At 52.2% G+C, this 23484-nt stretch overlaps 1 protein-coding gene across 5 annotated transcripts in view; it reads left to right on the top strand.

Moving 5' to 3' along the window:
* TPCN1 (two pore segment channel 1) overlaps positions 1 to 22891 on the top strand; it is a 53963-nt gene extending 31072 nt beyond the window's left edge. For 3 of the 5 annotated variants that reach the window (XM_036762009.1, XM_036761986.1, XM_036762003.1), the window contains exons 4-27: positions 178 to 291; positions 1095 to 1225; positions 2420 to 2508; positions 3114 to 3148; positions 3745 to 3803; positions 4475 to 4574; positions 5991 to 6107; positions 6681 to 6805; positions 8082 to 8130; positions 8574 to 8637; positions 10422 to 10466; positions 10976 to 11032; positions 11113 to 11166; positions 11757 to 11829; positions 12718 to 12825; positions 14782 to 14853; positions 15311 to 15400; positions 16582 to 16697; positions 17617 to 17663; positions 18176 to 18244; positions 18404 to 18488; positions 18698 to 18837; positions 19092 to 19172; positions 19731 to 22891. In XM_036762009.1, coding sequence (XP_036617904.1) covers positions 178 to 291; positions 1095 to 1225; positions 2420 to 2508; positions 3114 to 3148; positions 3745 to 3803; positions 4475 to 4574; positions 5991 to 6107; positions 6681 to 6805; positions 8082 to 8130; positions 8574 to 8637; positions 10422 to 10466; positions 10976 to 11032; positions 11113 to 11166; positions 11757 to 11829; positions 12718 to 12825; positions 14782 to 14853; positions 15311 to 15400; positions 16582 to 16697; positions 17617 to 17663; positions 18176 to 18244; positions 18404 to 18488; positions 18698 to 18837; positions 19092 to 19172; positions 19731 to 19853 — 2043 coding nt within the window. In that variant the 3' untranslated portion in view covers positions 19854 to 22891. The remainder of the gene's footprint in view (positions 1 to 177; positions 292 to 1094; positions 1226 to 2419; positions 2509 to 3113; positions 3149 to 3744; positions 3804 to 4474; positions 4575 to 5990; positions 6108 to 6680; positions 6806 to 8081; positions 8131 to 8573; positions 8638 to 10421; positions 10467 to 10975; positions 11033 to 11112; positions 11167 to 11756; positions 11830 to 12717; positions 12826 to 14781; positions 14854 to 15310; positions 15401 to 16581; positions 16698 to 17616; positions 17664 to 18175; positions 18245 to 18403; positions 18489 to 18697; positions 18838 to 19091; positions 19173 to 19730) is intronic. The other 2 variants (XM_036761992.1, XM_036761997.1) reach the window with 2 other exon arrangements.
* Positions 22892 to 23484: the final 593 nt, after the last annotated feature.

Here is a 23484-nt window from a genome sequence, read left to right as displayed (position 1 = left end):
CCAGATCCTCGACTTGGCTGTGGGAGGGAGGTTGATGGAGCCCGGTTCCTTCCACACCACCGGACCCCAGCCTGGGCTTGCTCTGACTCTGAGAACTTGGCCACATCTGCCCAGGTCCTTGGCTTGGGTGCAGGAGGTTGATGGAGACCCTCATCTTACCCTTTGGGGATATTACAGGTGCATGCGACCCTGGAGCTGTTTGCCCTGATGGTGGTGGTCTTTGAGCTGTGCATGAAGATGCGATGGCTGGGCTTCCATACCTTTATCCGGCATAAACGCACTATGGTCAAGGTAACACTTGCGGCTGTCTTTCTCTGTTCAGCACCTCAGCATCACCATCGACCTTTGATTCTGCAGGGATTGTTTACCATGGAGCATCCCCATTGCCTTTAGGCTAAGCCCTAAGGAATGGAACCTACCTATGAAAAGAAACTTAAGGCCACTTGGATGACAAAGTGCTTGATGACAAAATGGGGGTTTGGCAGCTGTTGTATTAATACTAACCTTGCCATAGGCTCCCATGCCATGGAAGTGAGCAAGGTCCCAAAGGAAAGTGTAGAGAGAAGAAAAGAGGGTTGAAGATGGAGTCATACATTTAATTGTAGAATGCTGGCGGTGTAAGAGACCTTCTCAAGCACACACACCCCACCCCACCCCATTTTATGGCTGAGTGAATGGAGGCCCTCTGAGGACAAGTGACTTGCCCAAGGTGACCCAGCAAATAAGGGGCAGAGCTGGGACTGAGGTCCAGGTCTCCCAGTTTGAAAGCTAGGACTTTTCTACAAGGCCACATACAGAATGCACTGGAAGGTGGGACAAGCGGGCCTCCAATGATAGCTCAGATTTGGACAGCCCTCCCAGAGGCCCATTCCAAGAGCCCCTTCACAACTCCTGTCCATTCCCTTGGCTGTTTAAGTGATGAGACTTGGCAGGGGGAGGTAAGATTTTCCCTGTACTTCCTCCCATGCCACCTCCCTCCTTGTTCCCTTGTTCTGGAGGGGGGACCAAAGTCAGCAGGATTTGTTAAGAAGGCCTCAGGGCCTCCCAGAAGATGGTTAGATGGACCAACTTCCCTTGGCCTTCCTCCCCCACAGACGGTTGTGCTGCTGGTCCAGTTTGTGGAAGCCATCGTGGTGCTGGTTCGTCAGACGTCACATGTGCGGGTGACCCGGGCCCTGCGCTGCATCTTCTTGGTGGACTGCCGATACTGTGGTGCTGTCCGTCGGTGAGGAGGAGGCAAAGGGGATAGAGGGGCTGGGGTGTCAGGTGTGCTCCGGTTAGACCCCAGGCTCCTGGGCCCTCGTGGGACTCTGTGCAGTGAACAGGGATTTTCATTGAGTGGTCTCAGGCTGCTGTTTTCCCTGAAAGGAAGCAGCTGCCAAAGCACAGTGCCAGTGTTCTTGGCCAGGAACCCCCAGAGCATCTGTGTGATGGGATTGAGGTGACCTAGCAAGGTCACCAAGGCTCAGGTCGATATGTGCAGTGTTTGGCGTTTCTGCCTCCATCTTGCCGATGACCCCTTGGTAGGATCAGAGGGCCATTGGTTTAGCCTTGAGAGTGGTCCCACATGGATCTTCTCTGGATGTGGGTCATATTGGAAACAATAGAACTAGAGGACGGGGGATTAACTAGTAATGGGGGGGCCTAGTAAAATCTGCTCTGCAAGCCGGGAAGTAAAGGTTCTAAAAGCCGATGAACCATGAGATCTCTCCTGCTCCTATCATCTCCCACCAGGGACAGCCAGAGGCTGGCCTTCTGTGGCTAGCTTCTCAGTCTGCCTTCCCTCCCCACCCTGAGAAGGCAGCCCTTATCCCCCAGCGATCCTCCATACTGTCCCCTTATCCCCCAGTAATCCGCCGCACCGTCCTCTGGCTGTTGTGGCAAAGGGACGCCACCTCAGGGGGAAGTTAGTCTGCAGTGTTCTCCAAGAGTGAAGCTGCACTTCCCTGATCCAGGTCAGGAAGGTCTCATGGGGGACATAGAATAAAAGCTTCCACCCTGGGGTGGTTCGCAGTTTACAGAACATTCATGTGCGTTCTTTTATTTGACCCCGAGGTTGGCAGTAGAACTGCTAATACACCCGTTTTTTTTTTAAACTGTTATAACTTTATTTAACAACTTAGTAAAAGCAGAGGTTTATGGTTCTTAACATGGTATAAGGAGACCAAAATAAAGTTTAACAATACAAAGCGCCTAAAAAAAAAAGCATTCAACTCAGGAACCAGTCACTTCAATACACCCATTTTAAAGATGTGGAAAACGAGGCACAGAGAGGCTAAGTAATTGGTGGTCTAGTACTGGAATTCAAGTCTTCTGACGCCAAAGCTGCCACTCTTTCGGCTGCGCCCAGCTCCCCTCTGCCTGCCCTCCCATCCCAGGTCCTAGCATGTGACCCACCCCTATCATTTCTTTCCTCCAGCAACCTGCGGCAAATCTTCCAGTCCCTGCCTCCCTTCATCGACATTCTCCTGCTGCTGCTCTTCTTCATGGTGATCTTTGCCATCTTGGGTGAGTTCCCTCTGTCTCCTGGTGACCTCAGAATGCACATTGATCTACCTTCGTGGTAAGTCACGATCTTGGTGCAGAATTCAGGCTTCTGAGCTGCTGAGAGTGAACAGACAGATGGGGCTTTGTGCCTGCTCTGGACTCAGGCTTAGCATAGGGTGATGCTCCCATTATACATCTGGGAAAACAGAAGGGCCCAGGAGGGTGGGAGTGACCAGCAGTGGGGCTGGGAATAAACCCTGAGGGTCTTGACTCCTGGGCCAGGCCTTGGTTCCCCCACACCGGTTGCCTGGCTTCTGTCTCCTGAGCATGGAAAGCTCCTGGTCCCTCTTCTTGTCCACTCGCCTCTCCTCTATACTGTTGTTGAACTTGGCTCAAGCTTCCTCAAGTAGAAATATTGAGGGGCCAAGGGAGTCGGACCCTTTCCCTTCCCCTTGCTCTCAGAGCCAGGCCTTCTGGTTCTGGAGAGGAGGAAGGAAAAGACCAGAGATGCCCAGCACATGACCCAGTCCAGCTCTTGGCCCCCTATGAGTGGGCTCCTTTGGGCTCCTCCCCTGGCTGCCAGACCATCTGAACCCACTTTGTGTGTTGTTTCTTCCATCTCCTAGGATTTTATTTGTTCTCCCCAAATCCCTCGGACCCGGTAAGTAATCGAGAGATTTGAATCCATTTGTCTCAAAATCTCCACCCTCAACCAAGGCAGCCGGGTGGTCATGGTCACTTGTTAGCTTGTGTCAGAGGAACTGCACTGTCACTGGCACTTAATCATTCAGTCCATAGGCATTTATAAAGCTCTGGACTGTGTGCTTGGCACTGTGCAGGGCATGCAGAGATTGATGGCCTGCTCTCAAGGAACTTATATTCTATTAGGAACAAGTACATATGTAAGTGTGTGCAGGATAAATACAGAGAGCTTATACAAATCGTTACAAAGTAGTTAAGCTAGGCTTTTTTTAAGTTCCAGGCCCAGAGCAATGCCCCTTCTTACCTTGGGGGCCCAGAACATAGACTAGGGTAGAGAACCATGGAAGATATGCCAGCCTCTGACTGAGGGGAGTCTGTTGCCAGGGATGCCAGTAGCCTCAGTATGGCTGGGAAGGCCTGAAGTAAATGCCCTCACAGCCCCACCCTGAGCTCCCACTTCAGCCCTCCCTGGGGTGGGTGCAGGGGCAGGGGCTCCCAGTCACATTGTCCTGGCTTGCAGGCCTCTCTCTTAGGCTTCTCTTCCCTCCTTTGCAGTACTTCAACACCTTGGAGAACAGCATCGTCAGCCTCTTTGTCCTGCTTACCACCGCTAAGTAAGTAGTTTGGGCTGGGTGGGCCCAGATGCTGCCCTCTGCTGGCCCAGTCTTTTGGCACTGTGCGTCCAGACTTCCTGCCCTTGCAGCATCCTCATAGTGGGAAGTGGGTGGCGTGGGGGGCAGCCCTGATTATGAAATGAGTCAAGATTTTACTGATACTGTTGCTGGGGAGGCAGCTCAGGACTCTGGCGTTCATTAGGGAGGCGCCTTCACTGTGTGAGAGTGGTAGAGAGCCTGTTGTGTATCGGCACGCTAAGAATTAGAGGGCAATGTTCCTGGGGCCCCTTTCTGAAGGTGACCAGGCTCTAAGTCGGCCTTACATCCCCACCCCAGATGTGGGGGTAGCAGCTGTTTCCCCTGCGAGGAGTAGCATGGATTCTGAGGAGAAGCAGAGCCATGAACCCATTGGAGTTCTGGCTCCCTGTGTCCCTGCCATGGCTGGAATCTGACCGAGGGCCCCATCAGCCATTGACCCTGGTGCTCCTTTGTTGGGCAAGGCCTTGCCTGCTCCCAGGGAGGGAGAGTGTAGTGAGAGGCAGACGGGGCTGGGGGAAGGGTGGCCCACGTTCCCCTAAGGGAGGCCCGGCCCAGCCTGACTCAAGGCCAGCTTGCTTAGGACAGAGCTGCAGAGGGGTGGGCTAACTCCCTCTGCCTCTGTTGGAGTATAGCTTCCCTGACGTCATGATGCCCTCGTACTCCCGGAGCCCCTGGTCCTGCATCTTCTTCATTGTGTACCTCTCCATTGAGCTCTACTTCATCATGAACTTGGTGAGTGGCCAGCAAGGAGTCCTCGGCCATCTCCTCCCTAACCCTGCGCTAGGCCGGAAGCTCATGGTCAGGGGAGGCTGGTGACAGTGGGGTGAGGGTTACAGAATGATGGGGCCGTTACTCATTCAATTCAACAAACACCGATTACAAAGCTAAGTGCAAAGTACCGAGACAAGAATGTAAAATATAGTAGTCCCTGACCTCAAGGATCTTCCGCCCCTCCCCCCAAGCATGCATGCACACACACATCTTCATGCCTGCACACATACACAGACATGTACGTGTGCACATACACAGTAAACTAAAGGTCAATCGAAGAAGGAGGGAGCACTGAGTTGGCACCACCAGTTACTGTTCCGTGGAAGTCAGGCCTGGTTTGGCCATTGTACCTGAATGGCAAGGATGGCTTCTGGGAGGCAGAGTGAGGAGGGTGCAGTGGGTGGATGGCCTTGGCGCCTGCACTGAGGCTGGAGAGAGATAGCCATTCTGGAGGTAGCTCGAAGGTCAGTGTGGTCGCTGGAGAGGGCATGAAATGATCATTGGGGCACAAACTCCCCTGGTGAGTGAAGCAAGATTATGAAGGATCTGAACTGTCCAACATTCTGAAGAGGCGATGTCAGATACTGGAGACTGGGGAGCCCCTGAAAGCTTTAGAGCAGGGGAGGGTCCTGTCAGACCTGTGCCTTAAGGTTGGGTGTGGGTTTTTTTTTGGCAACTCTGGCTGCTGGATGGATGGGCACCAAGCCTGGCAGGAAGGACATGAATCGACTGAGAGGCCCTTCATGTGCCCAGGGGACAGATGATGAGGTTCTAGATTAGAATGGTTCTGGTGCGAGGGGAAGAGAGGGGCTGGAAGAGATGAGATGAGGCTCCCAGCAGCACGTGGTGAGAGAGAAAGGACTCGGAGACTGCGTCTGTGGTGGGGACGGTTACAAAGTAGTGCTACTGCTTTATACCGCTAATAATGATGGAACGGTCAGTCCCGTGCTTTAAAACCGCAAAGCCAATGTAGAGAAAATATGGACAGCATGTACTTAAGGAGATGGCTAAGCAAATGTGGGCACTGCCAAGCCTCCCAAAGCTGAAGCAGGGGAGATGAGGTGAGACCTGGGGGAGGACTTGGCAAGCCCAGGAGACCCTGGAGACATTTGAGCCCAGTGTCGGCGGGTGTCTCAGGGTGAGTTGGAAGGAGTCTATAGAAGGACGGGTGGGGAGGCAAGTTGTCCTGACCCAGCTCAGGGCTCAGGGTTCGAGGCCATGTTTGTTTGTTCAGAAGCAGCAAGGCTCTTGCTAAGCTGGAGAGCTTCAGTGTCCTTATCTGTAAAAAAGGGATATTATATTAACACTTGCATTACCCACTTCACCTGCTTGTAAGGTTGGAAATGCCCCTTATTGTGAATTGTTGTTCCCTCGTAGCTCCTGGCTGTCGTCTTTGACACGTTCAACGACATCGAGAAGCGCAAATTTAAGTCACTATTGCTTCACAAGCGCACGGCCATCCAGCATGCGTACGGCCTGCTCATCAGCCGGCGGGTATGGGGGAGTGGGGCAGTCGTCACACACATGGATGCAGGCACGCACGCACACGCAGACAGGGGGACATGCACACACAGACAGGTGGACACGCACACACAGACAGGGGGACACACACAAACACGGATACAGACACGTAGATATGTGGACATGCACACACACGCAAACGGACATACACATAGACACATGGGCGCACACAAACACAGACACATGAACCCACACACACAAGGCCAATGGTTGAGCTCAGAGGAATGAGAGAGTGGGTGCCCTGTGTCCCCAGGCAGCGTTTACCATACACAGTTCCTACCTCCCCAGAGGAAAAGACATTGCAGGGTCTAGTTATGAAGGAAACCATAGGAAAGGACCCAGAAGCCGTCTCCTTCCATCCTCCTCATTTTAGAGACGACAGTCAGGAGAAGTGACTTGCCCGGCTTCCCAGTCTCAACATAGAGCTCCATATGTACAGATCTAGTCAGTGGCAGACCCAGGTCTCCTACCCAAGCAGCGCTGGAGGGTGGAGGTTTCTGTGACCACATGCATATCCCTTGTCCTCCCTTTCTCTGTCCTCTCCAGAGGCCCTCAGGGATCTCCTTCCGGCAGTTTGAAGGCCTGATGCGGTTTTACAAGCCCCGGATGGGGGCTCGGGAGCGTTATCTCACCTTCAAAGCCCTGAATCAAAGCAATACACCTCTCCTCAGGTAGCACTTTACCTATTGGAGCCTTGGGTGGAAGAAATGATACGGGTGGTAGATGGAAGGATGCACAGGGGTGAGGGGGTGGCAGTGTAGTTCAGTGGGAAGAGGTCCGATGGCCTGGGCCTAGCTTGGCCACTTCATAGCTGACAGTGTGCAACCTAAGTGTCCTTGGGCAAGTCACTTAACCTGTCCGTGACTGTTTCTTTATTTATAAAATGAAAGGGTTGCACTACGTGGCCTTTAAGGTCCCCCCAGCTCTGGAGCTATGACCCTAAGTGAATGACCAAGAAGAGTCCGGTGGGAGGCATCCCTTCCCAGAGAAGCTTTCTGATTGATTTTCATTGTAGCCCTAGAAATGTGCACCTCAGGACTTCAATTAACAGGAGAATCCTGTAGACCTAACTAAAATTCTGAAAAGGCCCATGCCCTAGCAGAGGATCTGGGCCCTCGGGAGGGCAGCCCCAGCCCACACAGGCCGCACTGGGCATTCCTGGTGCCTGTGGCTGTCAGCATCCTGCTCTTGTCCCTACTGTGAATACAGATGTTTCCCTCTATAAGTGTCCCCAGGGATCCAGATGTTCCCAGAGGGTTGTTTACAGTATCCCTAAAGAACAAAATGACTTAAGCTAAGCAGCCTCCAACCCTGCCAAGACCTACCTCATAAGTTATCCCTTAAGGGTGAGGATACAAGCCCTGCTGGGTCAAGTGAACAGTTGCTTTGAGATCCAGACCCATCCCCTGACCCAAGGATGCAAATCATCCACTGGTGCTCCTGCAGAGCATCAGAGCTTGGGGTCTGGCTCTGGCATCTCAAGGAATGACCTTTAGGGATGAATGAACAGAGCCCAAGGCCAGGGGTTTGGGCGTCCTTCACTCTCTCAAGGATGCTGAAAAGGAGGCAGCTTAACAGAATAGAGCATTGAGTTTGGAGTTGGCAGACCTGGTTCAAATCCCAGTCCTTCTCTCTGTTATCCGTGTGACCTTGGCCAAGGCACCTTCTCTTGCCTTGGCCTCAGGGTCTGCCACTATCAAATGAAGGCATTTTGCTTAGATGATGTCAAAGGTCCTTTCCAAAATCCCTTCTAAATCAGGGATCTTGTAATGTGTCCTTGCCCCTTATTTTGAGGGGCCTCCATCATCCCCAGCCAAGCTTGCTTGGGCCTCTCCCATGTAGCTCTGAAGCTTTTCCCCCAGAGGTCGAAAAAGTGGATGGGCTGGGAGCTGGGGAGTCCATGGGGCTTGTGGTGACTTGCTCCCTCTCCCCCTTTGTCCCTAACAGCCTGAAGGATTTTTATGGTATCTATGAAGTTGTTGCCTTAAAGTGGAAGGTGAGTGCCTTTGGGAGAAGGACTGGGGAGCAGGGGGCTGGAGAAGGTGGCGGAGACTCAGGAGCTGAAGGACTTTACCCTTGAGAGCTGGCCTTGGCTCGTGGGCCCTCATTGCAGTGGGTACCACTGCCTTTTGTGGCCCCATAGAATGGGACACATTGAGGCTAGAGGCCTAGGGGTCAGTCAGTCAGCAAGTTAGATGGGGAGAGGGAGGGAGGGAAGAAAGAAGGAAGGAAGGAAGGGAGGGAGGGGAGGAAGAGGAAGGAAGGAAGGAGGAAGAGGAAGGAAGGGAGGGAGGGAAGAAGGAGGAGGGAAGAAGAAAGGGAAGGAGAGAAGGAAGGGGAGAAAGGAAGGAGAAAAGAAAAGTGTGACATTGCAGAAGCTTTCCAGAATAGTACCAGTTGGGCCTCATCCTCCATTCTTCTGTCTCTCTCTGAGCATAGGCAAAGCGCAATAAAGAGCACTGGTTTGATGAGCTCCCCCACACTGCCTTCCTCATTTTCAAAGGTAAGCTTCCAGTGTACACAAACTCCTAACAGTGTAAACAGAAAGGAGAACCCTAAGCAGCCTGGATGCTTTGTCATTCTAATGGCCTTCTCTGAGACTGGGGAGAGTAGCTGAGAGATATTGTGTATGTCCTATGTGGTTCACTTGAGGGGCTCAGTGGTTTGAATGAACTGCCTTTTGCTCTCTTAAAATCTTTGTACAAAGAGTGACTCTTGGTTAGGGGAATGCTTGGGAAGGAGAATGATTTGCAAACAGATCAATAAAAAGGGGGAATTTTGGCTTTTTGTTTTGTTTTTCAAAAATGTAAATGTCTGTGGGATCCGTGGAGGCTCTTGGCTGGCTGTTATCTGAGAAGCCAAGAGGGAGGCCACTGAGCCTGGCCTCCAGGGGTGGGGCCTCTGCCTTTGTTGGGCCTCGTTGGCCTGTGTGTTACTATTCATGTCCAACAAAGGGGAAGACTGGAAGGCAATGAATGGGTACCTCTTTAATGGAGATGGCCCACGTGCTACCCTCTGTTCTGTCCTTGAATTGGCCAAGAAGGAAACATTTATTTAGTAATTACCTACTCTGAACTCTGTGGCAGGTTCTATGAGTGGCAGAGAACCATTCATTCATGCACTCTTTCATTCATTCATTCATTTACTTTTACATTTAATTTTAATTTTTTTCTCAATTACATGTAAACAAAATTTTTGAAAATTTGTTTTTCAAAATTTTGAGTTCCAAATTCTCTCCCTTCTTCCCTCCCCTCTTCCCTCCTTGAGAAGGCAAGCAATTTGATATAGGTTATACATGTGCAGTCATGCAAAACGTTTCCATGTTGCCAGAAGCATTTATTAAGTACCTACTGTGTACTCCCTGGCAAGTACTGTGCCTGACCAGGACCTATCAGTGGGCTAGCCTTCAAGGAGCTGACTATCTACCTATGTAATAGTTTTGCTTTTCAAGTTATAGGTGGTCAGCATGTGGGTGTGGTGAGCACAGAAGGGATTTCTCTGTAAAAAGTAATGTTCTGGGCCTGAAACGTAAGGCTGACCTAGGCTTCAAGCTGACAAGAGCACGAGAAATTCTTCTAGAGCTAGTCATTGCAAGACAGAAATGAAAGAGGCCCCACTCTCAAGGAACTTACAGTTTATTAGGGAAGAAAATATATATGTACCCAGATTATATTCCAGGGATTTGGGGAAGGGGAGAGCAGGAAAGGCTTGAAGGTTTTCCATGGATTGAACGCCCTTAAATAATTATGCTGATAATACAAAAGGCTTATGGTGCTTCTCTGGTGTCTCAAGTGGTCTGGACTCTGGTGTGAGTGAGTGGTCTGTCGAGGTCATACACACAGACCATGGGTATCCCAGTACTGACTTCTGCCTCTCCTACCGGGCTTTGAGCAGCAGCCCAGGTCTTCCTCCAGGGGACTTTTGACAGGGTGGTTCTTGTCATGTGGTCAGAGCAGGAACTTGGGCCAGTGAGTGGTATGTGAAGCCAGCTGGGAACTCAGTGCCTCAGGAAGCGCTGCAGTGTTTGGGGCCACTTTTTTTGTGGGTGATGGATGTAAGTCATGATCTCTGGGGGAGATAGGGAAGACTTGTGGAGATGGTGGCCAAGATCCTCTGGGCCCCAACAGAGACAGCACCTCCAGGGTAAGGCCTTTCCATTTCTGCCTCCAGTCTGACCATTTCCCTGTAGGAGGATGGACACCCAAGGATGGCCACACCTAGGCTGAGAGTACACATTGTATTTTAATAGGAAAACAGTTTGACTCAGTAGTTCTTCTTTTCCATTAGGCATTAATATCCTAGTGAAGTCCAAAGGCTTCCAGTATTTCATGTGTAAGTATTAACTGGATGTGCAGCAGGAGTTCTTGCTGAGTTGCTTTCCTCTCCAAGGGGGTTGCAAGGCAAGGGCAGCATACATGCCTTCTTGTGGTTCATGATCCAGTGGTCATCGAGGCACTGAACCTCCTTGGACCAAGGTCACTAATGCCTTGATTTGTGCCCCCTCTACAAGATCTGTTCTTTCTGTTGACCTGGAAATGATTCCCAACGTTAAGCCAGGTTGAGAGCCAAATGTCCTTCCTACACAAAGGGTATTTCAGGGGCTCCAGATGAGCCCCTCCCAGCTAACTGAGCTGCCATATTAGAAACAGTGCCTGGGAGATGATCACCTGACCAGTGGGCGGGCAGGTGGGTGTGTGGGTATGACAGTGATGCTGTTGGCATTCCCTGGGATTGTTCTGCTAAGTCTTAGATATCCAGGGAATGCACCAGGGCACTTCATCTGGGACCTGGAGTAGAGCAAATAAACTTGTGCCCCTCCATGGGCCTGCCTTTGTCTGCAGATGTGGTGGTGGCTGTCAATGGGATATGGATCCTCGTGGAAACATTCATGCTGAAAGGTCAGTACCAGCTGGGGATTGTCTGTGACCTAACCAGGGTCTGGCCTGATCCCTGAGGGTGCCCCATCTCTGTTTTGCAGGTGGAAACTTCTTCTCCAAAAACGTGCCCTGGAGTTACATTGTCTTCCTCACTAGTGAGTTCTCTGGGCTGTGAGAAGCCAAGAAAGGCTTCCTGATGGTGGGGAGGGCTTTGGCTGTAATTAGAAGCTCATTTATCCTTCTCTAAGAGCAGTGTCACCTCCTGGTAAAAGGAAAAAAGAGTCAGCTTCCTCCTGGGGTCTCAAGATATCGGATGCTCCAACAGGGGGATGAGAGTCTAGCACACAAGATGTGGTCCCTGATTTGCTCCTAGCGGGCTGTGTGACCATTTCTGTTCTCTGGGCCTTAGTTTCTACTTTAAAAGGAAGGAGTTGAAATAGACAGTTCAAAGTCTTTCCTTGATTCTCATTATAAGGGAGCATCTGAATTTTCAATTCGCTTCTCTAGAAGGGGAGGTCTTGGTTCACCCTGCCCTGAACGGGGGGATAATACAGTGTGGAAGGAATGCCAAAGCAGCAGTCGGGTTCTGAAGAGTTTGGCCAGAGATGGAGTCCTTTATGACAGAGAGCATCAGAGGAGAAGCAAAAGTTGGACTGGGGTATTGGAGGGGATACACTGAAGAGAGATTCTTTCATCAGTGATAGGATAGACGAGGTGCCTTCCAATGCTGTAATTCTCTCTACAGTCTATGCAGTGGAACTGCTCCTGAAGACCACTGGTTTGGGGCCTGTGGAATATCTCACCTCTGGATGGAACCTGTAAGTGAGAGGCGGGGAGGGAAGGCGGTGGGGAAGTGCGGCCAGTGGAGGACAGCAACTCAGAGAGGTGCTTGCCTGGCCCTGCTGGCTGCTGACTTTGCATGTGGCTCAAAACCTAGTACTGGCCATCCTTCATAGGGTAGGATCCCAGAGTCCTTCATTTAACTGGGAGAGGCCTGGTAGAATGGCCTCCCCAAGTCCCAGAGAGGACCATGTATGGTCTCCCTTGGGGAGCAGCTCCATGCTGGGAGGATAGACGAGACCTGGATCCTTCTCCCAGCATCACTTTCAGGTGCTCTGGGTCCCAGAGAATGTCACTTCCCTGCACCTCCTCCTTCACAGGATGCTTGAGGGCCAAGAAAAAGGGGTGGGGGGAGGAAGAAGTAGTTTCTCCTACTTCTGTTGCCCTGCGTGTCCCTTGAGGCACCGGAGAGCCCCAGTGTCTGAGTGTTTCTGGTCCCAGTGGAAACTTACCAAGAGCTTCTTTTCATGCCCCCATGGGTTTCTAGCTTGTGACTGCTTACCAGGTGTATTTGTTACAGAAGCCGGGTATGGGGCGTCTTACCTCACCCACGGCCAAGAAGGGTCCTTAGAGCTTCCTCCCTCACAGTCAGAGCACCTCGCTTTTGTACAAACCAAAGATTTCACCTTTAGAAGGTGCATGCCCTAAGTCCATGCTGTGACCAAGTCAGTTGTTGAAGCCACAAGGGCAATGGATTCAGTGTCACCTCAGTGTCAAATACCTGCCCTACCCCCGCCCTCAGGGCTGGATAAGTTAACTGCTGGGCCACCTGTGGTTGTTTGTATATGTGGCTGTTGTCTTGGGAGGGTCAGACTGGGGTTCAGGAGTGGGATGCAGAGGCTATTGTTTCTTCCCTCCTCTTCCAGCTTTGACTTCTCTGTAACGGCATTCGCCTTTCTGGGACTCCTGGCCTTGGCTTTCAACATGGAGCCTTTCTATTTCATTGTGGTCCTACGCCCACTCCAGCTTCTGAGGTGAAGGGGGTGGCTTTGAGCCCAAGCTCTGGGAAGTGGTGGGATGGGGATTCCCTTGGTCTGACCTGGGAGCCGAGCAGGGACATCAGAATTGAGGACGGTGACCCTACCCATTCCAAAGGGAATGGAACAAATGGCCCAATGAAGGAGGTCACCCATTTCATTCATGAGTGATACGGGGAGATTGTCCTTGCCCCTATCATTCCTGTCCCTTGCCTTTCCTGTTGGAGGCCAAGGTCAGAAATCTCCTGTCCAGTTTCTGGTGCCACTTGTCATAGCACAGGTAACAGCTCTCAGCTCAGCTGACCTTGGAGATGGTGTCAGCTGCAGACAACAAAGACATTGGGACCTCCTGCCATGTGGCAGCTTAAAAAAATAAGCAGAACTTTGGCCCATTCTCAGAGACCTTCATGGGCCTCGGGTCATTTGGATGTCAGGAAGCCCAAGTTTTCATTGGAGTGATCGCTCCCCAAACCCCAGTACCCTCGTCCTTCTTTCCTTCTGTCTTCCCCTGCCCTGGGGGACTAATACAGCGTTGTGGGACCCATATGTTTGTCCCTCTCCTTGTGCTTTAGTATTTGGAGAGGAGGCTAGCCATGAGGGAGAAGCTGGCCCTGCCTTCATGACTGGAGGAGCCTTCCCAGATGGCAGATGTCCTAGTCTAGGAATGGGGAGTCTGTAGCCTCAAGGCCTCATATGGCGTTCTGGGATCTTGGGTGCATGACCCAGTCCAAGTTTTATAGAAAAAATCCTTTTATTAAGAGGATTTGTTCTGTGAAGTTTGGATTCACTCAAAAGGCCACACTTGAGGACCTAGAGGACCACATGTGGCCTTGAGGCCACAGGTTTCCCACTCCATCCTAATCGCTGCCCTCATGGAGCTTGTGGGCTACAGACTGTGAGCTCTGGGGGAACATGCAGAGAGGACTTCCACCTTGTTTGCAAGACTGTTAGCCCCACTCAGGCTTGGCTGCAGTTGAGACATGTGAATGTCCAGCATATGTCTGCAGGGAGGCCACTCCTGCCGTCTCCATGTGGTCACGGGCATACACTCGCTGCTGCCTCCTAGACCCATGAGGGCGCTGTGAGAAGGGAGGAAGTTAAAATCCACAGATGTGTGTAGAATTCTCCCTCTGTTTGAGGCCTCTGCATGTCACTGGAATGGTACATGGGTGAAAAGGAGCTCAACCCTGGCCTCAAGATATCTGCATCTGGCAGAGGGGTGAGATTGGGCTTCTCAGGGTTCTGAGCATCACTGATGGAGGCCTCTCTCCAGCTGACCCAGCCTGTTGCTACTCTCATCCCTCGATTGGTATCCTGGACTCCTTGGGCAGCCTAGGGACCCCTGCTCAGAGTCATGACTTTACGTAGCTAAAATACATACATAGAAGCTTAAAAGAAATCAGTTAGATTGAAATGCACTTATCAAAATATTAAGTATAAAAGAAATCAATGATGCTGATAATTTTAGGGGGGGAGGGGGTGGGGGAGGCCATCAGGGTTAAGTGACTTGCCCAGGAACACACGGCTAGTAAGTTTCTGAGGCTGGATTCAGATTCAGGCCCTTCTGATTTCAGGGCCAGGGCTCTATCCACTGTACCACCTAGCTGCCCAAATTCAATTGTATTGAAATGCAGTTATCAAAATCTTCAAAGTTCCTGTTCATGGACCTGCCCCTGCCCTGACATGTTGGTCCGTGGACCCCAACTTAACAGCCTCTGAACTAGCTCCTTTGCCCTGAGAATCTCACATAGAGCCTCGCAGAGCCATCCCTTGAGTCTCCCAACAGCCCCCACCTTTGAAGTAGCTAAGTTAGACTGAAGATGTGTCCTCCTCATCCCCTTCCTCACACAGAGGAGGAAATGACGGAGGTGAGATAAACTGGAGTGACCTTTGAAAGAAAGAGGATCGAGGACTGTGGACCTAGAAGGGATTCATTCATTCTCTGTCTCCTAGGTTGTTTAAATTGAAAAAGCGGTACCGGAATGTGCTGGATACCATGTTTGAGCTGCTCCCCCGAATGGCCAGGTAGGCCCCGCTCTGCACTCAGACTGAGGAGACAGAAGGAGAAGTGGGGGCAGGGTGAGGGACTTGGGCGCAGCCCCGTGAAGGGCCTTAGGGTTTCTGAGCACAGCCTTCCAGTTCTCAGTGAGCAGTCTCATTGGCCTCTCCATGTTCTCCCAGAAGGGGAAGGGGGCAGGATGTGGGCTCCCCCTTGTCCCTTACCAGTGAGTCTCCATTGATAGGTGGGCCACGGTGTGCCTAGTTCTAAAGTTATCTTGCACCCAGCACCCAGGCCCTCCCCCTGTCTTTGCCCCAAGACTGCAGGGAGCCTGTGGCAGTCAGCAGGATGGGTCAGTAGCAGTCCAAGGATGGTTCTTTCTAGTTCAGTGAGTAGGTAGCATGGGAAGGGTCCAGCAAAGCTGGCTTTCCCTGCCCTTTCTCCAAATCACCCTGTGGCCTGTGGCCTTTCTCTCTCCCTTAGCCTGGGCCTCACCCTGCTCATTTTTTACTACTCCTTTGCCATTGTGGGCATGGAGTTCTTCTGCGGGATCCTGTACCCCAACTGCTGCAAGTGAGTATGTGGAGTTGCCCTGGTCATGGGCCCCAGGGGAAGCCCCCCTCCCTTGGAGGAAGCAAGCCTGAGCTGGAACTTGGGCTTAGAATCTGTTCTCTGTCAGTGCATCTTGGCCTCAAGGTCACTTGGGACTTCAACGGGCTCCTGTCAGCAGGGCCTGGGCCTGCGGCTCCTTTTTCACCCCCACAGCTGGCACTTGCATGTTCGGGAGCAGCCCAGGGTAGTTAGCTGGGTGATGGCAGGGAGCTAGAGCCAGGCTGTCCATCTCTCGTCCACCCTTCTCAGTCCCTAGGCAGTTTCCTGGAGCCTATTCCTGGGATTCCTCCACCCATTGCCCCTGCAGGCCACACCATTGGAGGAGGCCTGAGGCCTGGGTGTTGCATGGCCTGGTGCCAACCCGGGTTGACACGGACAGTTGGCAGTCATAGTGCCTAGGGCCACATCTTCTAGGAACAGGGGACTTGGACCCCCAAGAAAGTGCTCAGGCCTCCTGAGAGGTGACAGCTGTCTTAATCCTATTCTTTTTCTTTCTCCTGTTGTAAAACCCATTGCATTTGCTATTAGCGCTGCCTAAATGTTCTCTTCTGAGTTTGGAGTCTGTAACCTCCACTTCTGCCTCCGCAGCAGCTTCTGCCAAAAGTGGCAAAGCAACCCCTGCAGGGAGCCAGAGACCTCCTGCCAAGGGGCCGATTCAGAGGCAGCTGTGAGGGGGCAGGCAGGAGGGGCGAGGCGAGTTCTTAGCAGCAGAGAGATCCGTGGAGGGCAGTCTCCACATCATGGAGATGTCCGTGTCCCACGTGAGAAGAGGCCCCTTAGAGCAGGGAGCCACAGAGGAGACGCCTCTTTCTCTTCTCCCTTGTCAATTCCTTCTTCTGGTAGCTGAGAGAGGGACGGGGAAGGCGGAGTCATGGGAGCAGCTGAGACAGACTTTCGGGCTTGTTCATGACTCTGGAGGCTGCCCTTGGCGTCCGAGGCAGGTAGGTGAGAGGAGCCAGGGACCCTCCCTGATACTGGGTGCAGGGATAAGAGGGAAAGGGCCCAGCCACGAGAGGCACTGAGCGACCGAGGACGCGGCTCAGCTGGTCAGCTTCAGGTTTTGCTCGAGCGAGCCGGCTCCATGGCGGACCGTCCCGGGGCCCCTTCCCCACTGGGCCCACTGTTCTTGCTTCCCCATCTAGCACGAGCACAGTGGCCGACTCCTATCGTTGGATCAACCATACGGTGGGCAATAAGACCAGTGTGGATGAAGGCTATTACTATCTCAACAACTTCGACAATATCCTGAACAGTTTTGGTGAGCTCAGAAATGACAGATGTGTGCCGGCTGTGAGCAGCACAGGCGGCTGCTGTGGGACCTGCCCCAGGGTCTCTCCTGGGTAGGCGGAATCTGTGTGCTAGGGCCAGGGGGTCCTCTTGGAAGGAGAGGTAGGAGGGAGGCCCAGGAGGGCCATCACTTGATGTGATGCGGTTGATGAGAGAATCAGGGCTTGAGGACACTCACGGGTCCTTGTCAGCCCTTGGCTCCCTTGACCTTGGCACCTTTCCTGTGGGAAGCCAGTCCTTACAGAAGAAAAGCACCCTTGGGTGTTGGGAGAGCTCCCCTGGTGCCATCCCCTTGGTTCTGAATCCTGCCTCCAGTTTCCCTCCTGGCCCTGCCATGTTAGACTAGGTTTGTGCCCAGCCCGGCTCCACTCTGGGCTGGTGTGAGGAAGGCCGTATGCTGTGATGGGAACAGGGAAAACACCCCCTGGTTTTATTTTTGATGAAGGGGCCCAGTGATTTCATTTATGTGAGGAACTCTCCCGGCCCACTGCAGTTCAGACTTTGCTGTCAAGCCTTAGAAGGCTTCCTGGGGCACTTAGAGGTGGACTGACTTGTCCAGTGTGTGTCTGAGGGCTTCCTGATTGCAAGGCTGGCTCTATCCATGGAGCTGCCCCACCTCTCAAGCCAAAGCAGACTTCCATATGGAGTGCTTATGTGCATGTTCTGTGGCATGGAGCCCTAAGGCTGCCATCTAACTAGAGAGCCAAGGTGGGTAAGGTGGGGGGCTTGGGACACAGCCCAACTCACTCTCTGCATGGCCTGCTGTGTTGATAGAGAATGGCCTGAAAGGAAAAGGTGACAGATGGCAAAGGTGGCAGGGGGAAGACCTGACCTTGAAAAGATTTGGGTTGACCCAGGATATCTTTCTTTTTGTTCCCCGCCCATGGCAGTGACCTTGTTTGAGCTTACAGTGGTCAACAACTGGTACATCATCATGGTAAGTGTCGCTCATGCCGCCTGGGACCTTCTTGGATCACCTGCCTGAGGCAGCCCCTCTCCTTTTCCACATCCACTAAGCACTGGCCCACAAGGCTCTGGCTGCAGGGTCAGCCTGCCTGGCCAAAGGTGGCTCTGCTCTGGGCTGGTCAGTCTGGAGCTAACTGCCAAGGGCCATGGTATCTGCTAGCCTTGACCTCTTCTCTCCCTGCTCCCAAGCCTCTGTTGGTGAGCTTTTGATGGAGGCTCCCTGCTCCTTTCCCCAATTGTCCAGATGTGATTTCCAAGTAGAGATCTCATTACCACCCTTGCTCGTGTCAGGCCTTCCTCTGGGCCTGACTGCTCTGCCTGGGTCAGCCTCTGGCCCTCCGGCTTACTGCCTGGACCCGTGGTCCGGGCCAGAGCAGTTCTGGAGTGTTCGTTGTGCACCTGGCCTGGGCCTGGGCCCTGAGGAATGCAGGCATCACAGGCCCTCGCTACAGCCCTCACAGTCCGGTTCTTCCCTTGGTTCAGGAAGGCGTCACCTCCCAGACTTCCCACTGGAGCCGCCTCTACTTCATGATTTTCTACATTGTAACCATGGTAGGTTCCTGCCCTGCAGAGAGCATTTCTCTTACCCCTCCCACACCTCCTTCCTTCATGGTGCCATGTCCAGGAGGCTGGAGGTGGGGTGGCTGGCGCATCTGGTTCTGCCCAGCTTGCAGAGGCCTTGTTGACCCTCTCTCTGCCTCCCCTGGCTAGGTGGTGATGACCATCATTGTAGCCTTCATCCTTGAGGCCTTCGTTTTCCGCATGAACTACAGCCGGAAAAACCAGGACTCTGAAGGTCAGTGCCAGGCATCTGAGGCCCTGGGGTCCGCCAGCTGCTCTTTAAACCCCAAATCCTGAGAAAGTGGGGCCCAGGGTAGAGCACAGTCTCCTCCTGTTTAGCCCTCATCAGAAACCCTGAGAAGGAAGATCCCTTACACTCTGGCACAAGCCGGGAGTGGGCCCAGCCCCTGCTTGAAGCTCCTGTGTTCTGTCCTCCTTTGGCAGTAGACAGCGGCATTATCCTAGAGAAGGACATTTCCAAGGAGGAGCTGATTGCAATCCTGGAGTTCTATAGACAGACCCCGGGTTCTGGTTCCGATGTCTCTCAGCTGCTGAAAACCCGCTCACAGATGGACAAATACGGGGTGAGTGACTGCATTGGCCAAAGGCCTCTGCGCTCTCTGGCCCAGTCCCTGGGGCCTGCAGAATGGGGCGGGGCCGGGGGCATCTTTCTCAGCTGATATCTGAAGCTTCTCTCCTTCAAGTCTTAGAGAATTCAGTTTGCCAAAGATGGGACAGGAAGCCCTGGTGACTAACAGCTTGGGCCCTTGGAGATTTCCTCCCACCCCACCCCCATAGCACAGACCCTCTATGATGTGTAGCCTTTTCTTCCTTCAAGCAAAACTCAGTGATGTTTCTGGGAAGAAGGTCGAGGACCAAAAGTGACCTGAGCCTAAAGATGTACCAAGAAGAAATAAAGGTAGGAACAATCAGCTGGCCACACAGCTTGGCCCGGCCTGGCTGCCTCTGCCTGGCATGTGGACAGTGGCAGCCATGGCTGGTGCAGAGGGCAGGAGAGGTAGGGTCAGGAAGACCTGAATTCAAATCCTGCCTCAAACATTCACTAATGGTGGCCCTAAGCCTCAGTTTCCTCATCTGTAAAATGGGGTTACTAGTGCCTGCCAGACAGGATTATCATGAGGATCTCCTGAGATAATGAATGTAAAGTGCTTTGTCAGCCTGAAAGCATGAGGGGACAGCAAGCTATTGGTCGTTACATGGTGCTGAGGCTCTTTCTGCCCCAGAGAAGGAGCCGGAGCTCAGCCCTCGGCTGAACGAATGGCCGCTCTTTCCCACGGTCACAGACTTAGTGAGACCACCCCTGGGGAAGTCAATACCTGCGCAAATACCCTTCTGCCCCTTTGGCCTGGGCAGGAAGCTGGGCCGGGGCAGCTCTTGAGGCTGGGGGGAGGGGTTTTTCTCAAGCCCCTCACCGCCACACGTGACCTTCAGCCCCCCTCCTTTCCCTCCATGGCAGGAATGGTACGAGGAGCATGCCCGGGAGCGCGAGCTGTGGAGCAGGCAAGGGGGCCCCGGCGCCAACCTCCTCCCATCCCAGCAGTGCCCAGGAGGCCGGCCTCGCTCCCAGACTGTCATCTAGCCAGTCCCAGCTTAACAGAAGCCATTTCTTCTATGCAATAACAGAATAGTATTATTTTACAATAATGTACAAACTACGTATATGTGGGTGGAGTGGGGTTAGGATTTTAACTCCCTTGTGCTCACTCTCCCCATTCGTCCCAACTCCAAACGTCAGTAACTTTGGAAGAGTGACCCAGCATGGGCACCCCTCCACTGAGAAGGTGACCCCAAGCTGCAGAATAACCCTTTTTTTTAAAAAAAAAAAAAAAAAAGGACCTGCTTGTTTTGGAAATGGGCTCCCACCCCCTTATGTGGGCTGTGCCCATCGCCACTTGCCCTGGACAGATCGCCCCAATGCACACAGACTCAGAGGCTGATCTGACACCCCTCATCCTTCCATATATCTGCCTGTGTTTCTCTGTCTCAATTTAGGGACAAAACCACTGAAGAAAAGAAACAGCACCCGGGGGTTGGGTTTTCTATATTGTCCATGGCGGTGTCCTGCTTATTCAACAGCCGAGTGCCTGGGCAGGGTGTGAAGGGCAAGCAGGGAGTGGATTCACCAAGTGCTCAGGGAGAGGCCAAGATGTCACTCCAGGGAAATGGAGGCTCTTCCCCAAATACTTCCATTTCAGTCCTGTTTCTGAAACCATCTTCCATTCACTCAGCAAACATGTATTCCAAAAGACAACAGCCCCCAGAAGCAGGAGCCCCCTGTTCTTGCCTGCACCACACTACTGCTGCTGTAGTTCTTCCCCCTGTACTTGGGGAGGCTTCCTTGCCTGGCTAGTGATGTTCTGGACCCCACTTCTTGGGGACCAGGCCTGTCAAGGGGGGAGGCTGTGGGAAATGGGGCCAGGTAAAGCGTATGGGCCCTGAGTTTCTTTTTCTACGTATTTCCCAAGTTCAAGCCTGTTGCCTTGTAACTGGACTATGGCCTGTCAGAGTAGAGTATGGAAAAGGAGCCTACTTAATTATGAATTCTGCTTTGTTGCAGTCCGCCTAACTGAAGTCTGACTGTGTTCTCATTAATAATGTTTGTATAGAATTCTATTAATGTGTGTATATATCTATACATATGTATCATATTCTTGGAGAAGAAAGGGCATTCAGCCAGATTAGCCTCATGTTAGCAATTTAATTGCAAGTTAGCACCGACTATCCCGAGGATGACCTGGCATAGGGATGCCCTCACTCCATGCTCCCTGACTGGAGAGTGGAGCATTAGACTTTCCCCAAGCGTGCACGCCATAGCAGCAAAGTGGACCTATGAAGGATTCTCTTAAATATGGATGTCCAGCCTCCGCCACCCCCGTTCACTAAGCTCTTCATTCAGTTCCCAGGCATCACCTCCATTCTTTGGCCTTGGGGTTGAGGCAATTTGACTGTGTTAATTCCTTCTCTAGCTTCAAACCAGGGAGAATCCAGAGTTCACCTGGTCCAGCTGGTGCTTGGATCCAGAGCAGCCCATGTTCCTGGGGCCCTGAGGCTGTTCCAGAGCCCCTCCTAGGTGACTATACCAGGATGCTCCCAGAACCAGAACTCCCAAACTGGGGCAGTCAGCAGCAGCAGCAGGGGCACTCAGGCCATTTGGAAACTGCCTTTGGTCTCCTGCTTGTCCTTTCATGCCTGGAAGCAAGAGTTAGAAGGGTGCTTTCTGGCAGAGGAAGAAGGGAGAAACAAAATCCTCCAAAAATCTGTGTAGAAAGCAGCAGCTGGTCTGGGGGTTTTGAAGCCCCCAGCTTCCTCCTGCCACCACTGCCTAGTTGGACGTGAAGAGGGTGAGCATGTTTCTTCCACTCTGTATCTTCTTATCAACAGGGAGCAAGTAGGCAGCTTGTGGGGCAGTGCTGGTCCCAATAGGGGACAGCTGCTGGCAGGCCCCTTCCCACCCCACCATCCTCTCCTCATATCATCTCAATGACAGGGGGTTTCTGTCCTGGAAACCACATTCAACATAGGAAGGATTTCTGGGTTGATTTGGGGTTTTGGTTTTTTTAAAAAAATACACATTTTTAAACCAAGTTCCCTCCCTTGAGTCTGGGAATGGGAATGGCTGTTGAGTCCTGCAGAAAACAGCCAGCAGGGTTGGGGACCCAGAAGGTCGGAGGGGCCTGGTTCTTCCCTGGCTATCTCCTTTGGTGCTCATTCCTGCTTTCAGGCCCCTCCTAAGCCAATCTAGAGGGGCCAATGAAACAACCCCACTCCCAGAAGGAATCAAATGTTTGTACAGTGGGTGGCTTGGGCCTCTTGTGGAATGCACAACCAACCTCATGGGCTTCTGGGGTATATTGGCTTCTGGAGACTAATAGATGAGAAAGCTTAGAGCAAAGCTGGAGACCACTGATGGGTCTTGACAATGAGACTCTGCACCACCCACAGCCTTCCTGAGCCAAGCTCTGGCCTGTAGGTATCAAAAGTGTCCCTGCCCCACCCCCCAAGCACAAAGCTAGAGCTTAGAGCCTGTAACATGCCTGGATGCACGATTCTTTAGTGATGTTGAAACTTAGATGCCAGGGCCAGTCCAGACAATACTGAGCAGTCTGGGCCCAGGAGGACTTCAGAAATGCCTGAGCCAGACCGGGACTGGGGGTAGAGCTGCCTTGATTTACCACTTTAGTCATTTGGCTTAATATGCTTGGGTGCCACTAGTTTCCAGTTGGATCAAGTTGAAGCAAAAATTGAAGTAGGTTTACAATTTCAGAGCTGGATGGGATCTACCCCCTCCTTCAAACTAGCTATGGACATGGGTAACTAGCCCAAGGATACGCAGCTCATCTGGGGCAGAGCAAGGCTTTGTCCTTGGCCTGCTTTGCACAGTGCACAAATTTGGAGAGAACACCTTTGGGGTAAAGGTGTGTCTGCTCCTGTCCCTCCTTGATCCTCCCCTTCCCTTTGCCCCCAGCCTTACTCAAAACCACTGAGACAATCATTTTGTATGGACAAGAGAAGCGCCGTGAGGTTTTGTACATTGGAAATTTGTTACCTAAATAACCCATCAGTATGAGGGTCTCTAGAACTTAGGCACATTAATAAAAGGATGCTCTGCTTTGTAAAGATGGCCCTGGTCTTGATTTCAGGGGAGTTTGGTGGGAGGGGGTCCACCTTTACCACCACTGCTAGGGGATGTGGAGCAACAGAAGCTTCTTCCCTACAATTCCCTTTGCATGTTTAGCCCCTCCTTCCTGGTGGTGGCTACGGCTTCTGGTCCTGAGAATTACACTCTTGGGGATAGAGTGCAGGGCCTAGCGTCTGGAAGACCTGAGTTCAATCCAGCCACAGAGGCTGTGATAAGCTGTGGGATCCTAGGCAAGTCACCTAACCTCTGTTTGCTAGTTTCCCCATCTGTAAAATGGGAAACATAACAACCACAACCTACCTTGCTCAATTGTTGTGAGGATCAAATGAAGTAACATTTGTAAAGCGCTTAGCGCCTGGCACAGAGGTGCTTATAAATCCTTGTTCCCTCCCTCATTCTACAGATAAGGAAACTGATTCCCTCGAGGTCTGGAGGTAGTAGGCAGCAGAACAGTTTTGAACTTGGGTCATCTTGACTCCAAATCCATTGTTCTCTCCACTGCACCCAGGCTATAGAATGCTTCCAAATCTTGGAATGGGAGCAACTACAACAATGACCGGAGACCACCACC

The sequence above is a fragment of the Trichosurus vulpecula genome, chromosome 1 (assembly GCF_011100635.1).
Source record: "Trichosurus vulpecula isolate mTriVul1 chromosome 1, mTriVul1.pri, whole genome shotgun sequence".
Classification (NCBI taxonomy): domain Eukaryota; kingdom Metazoa; phylum Chordata; class Mammalia; order Diprotodontia; family Phalangeridae; genus Trichosurus; species Trichosurus vulpecula.
Note: the sequence above shows the minus strand (reverse complement) of the source record. Positions and strands in the feature narration are given on the sequence as shown.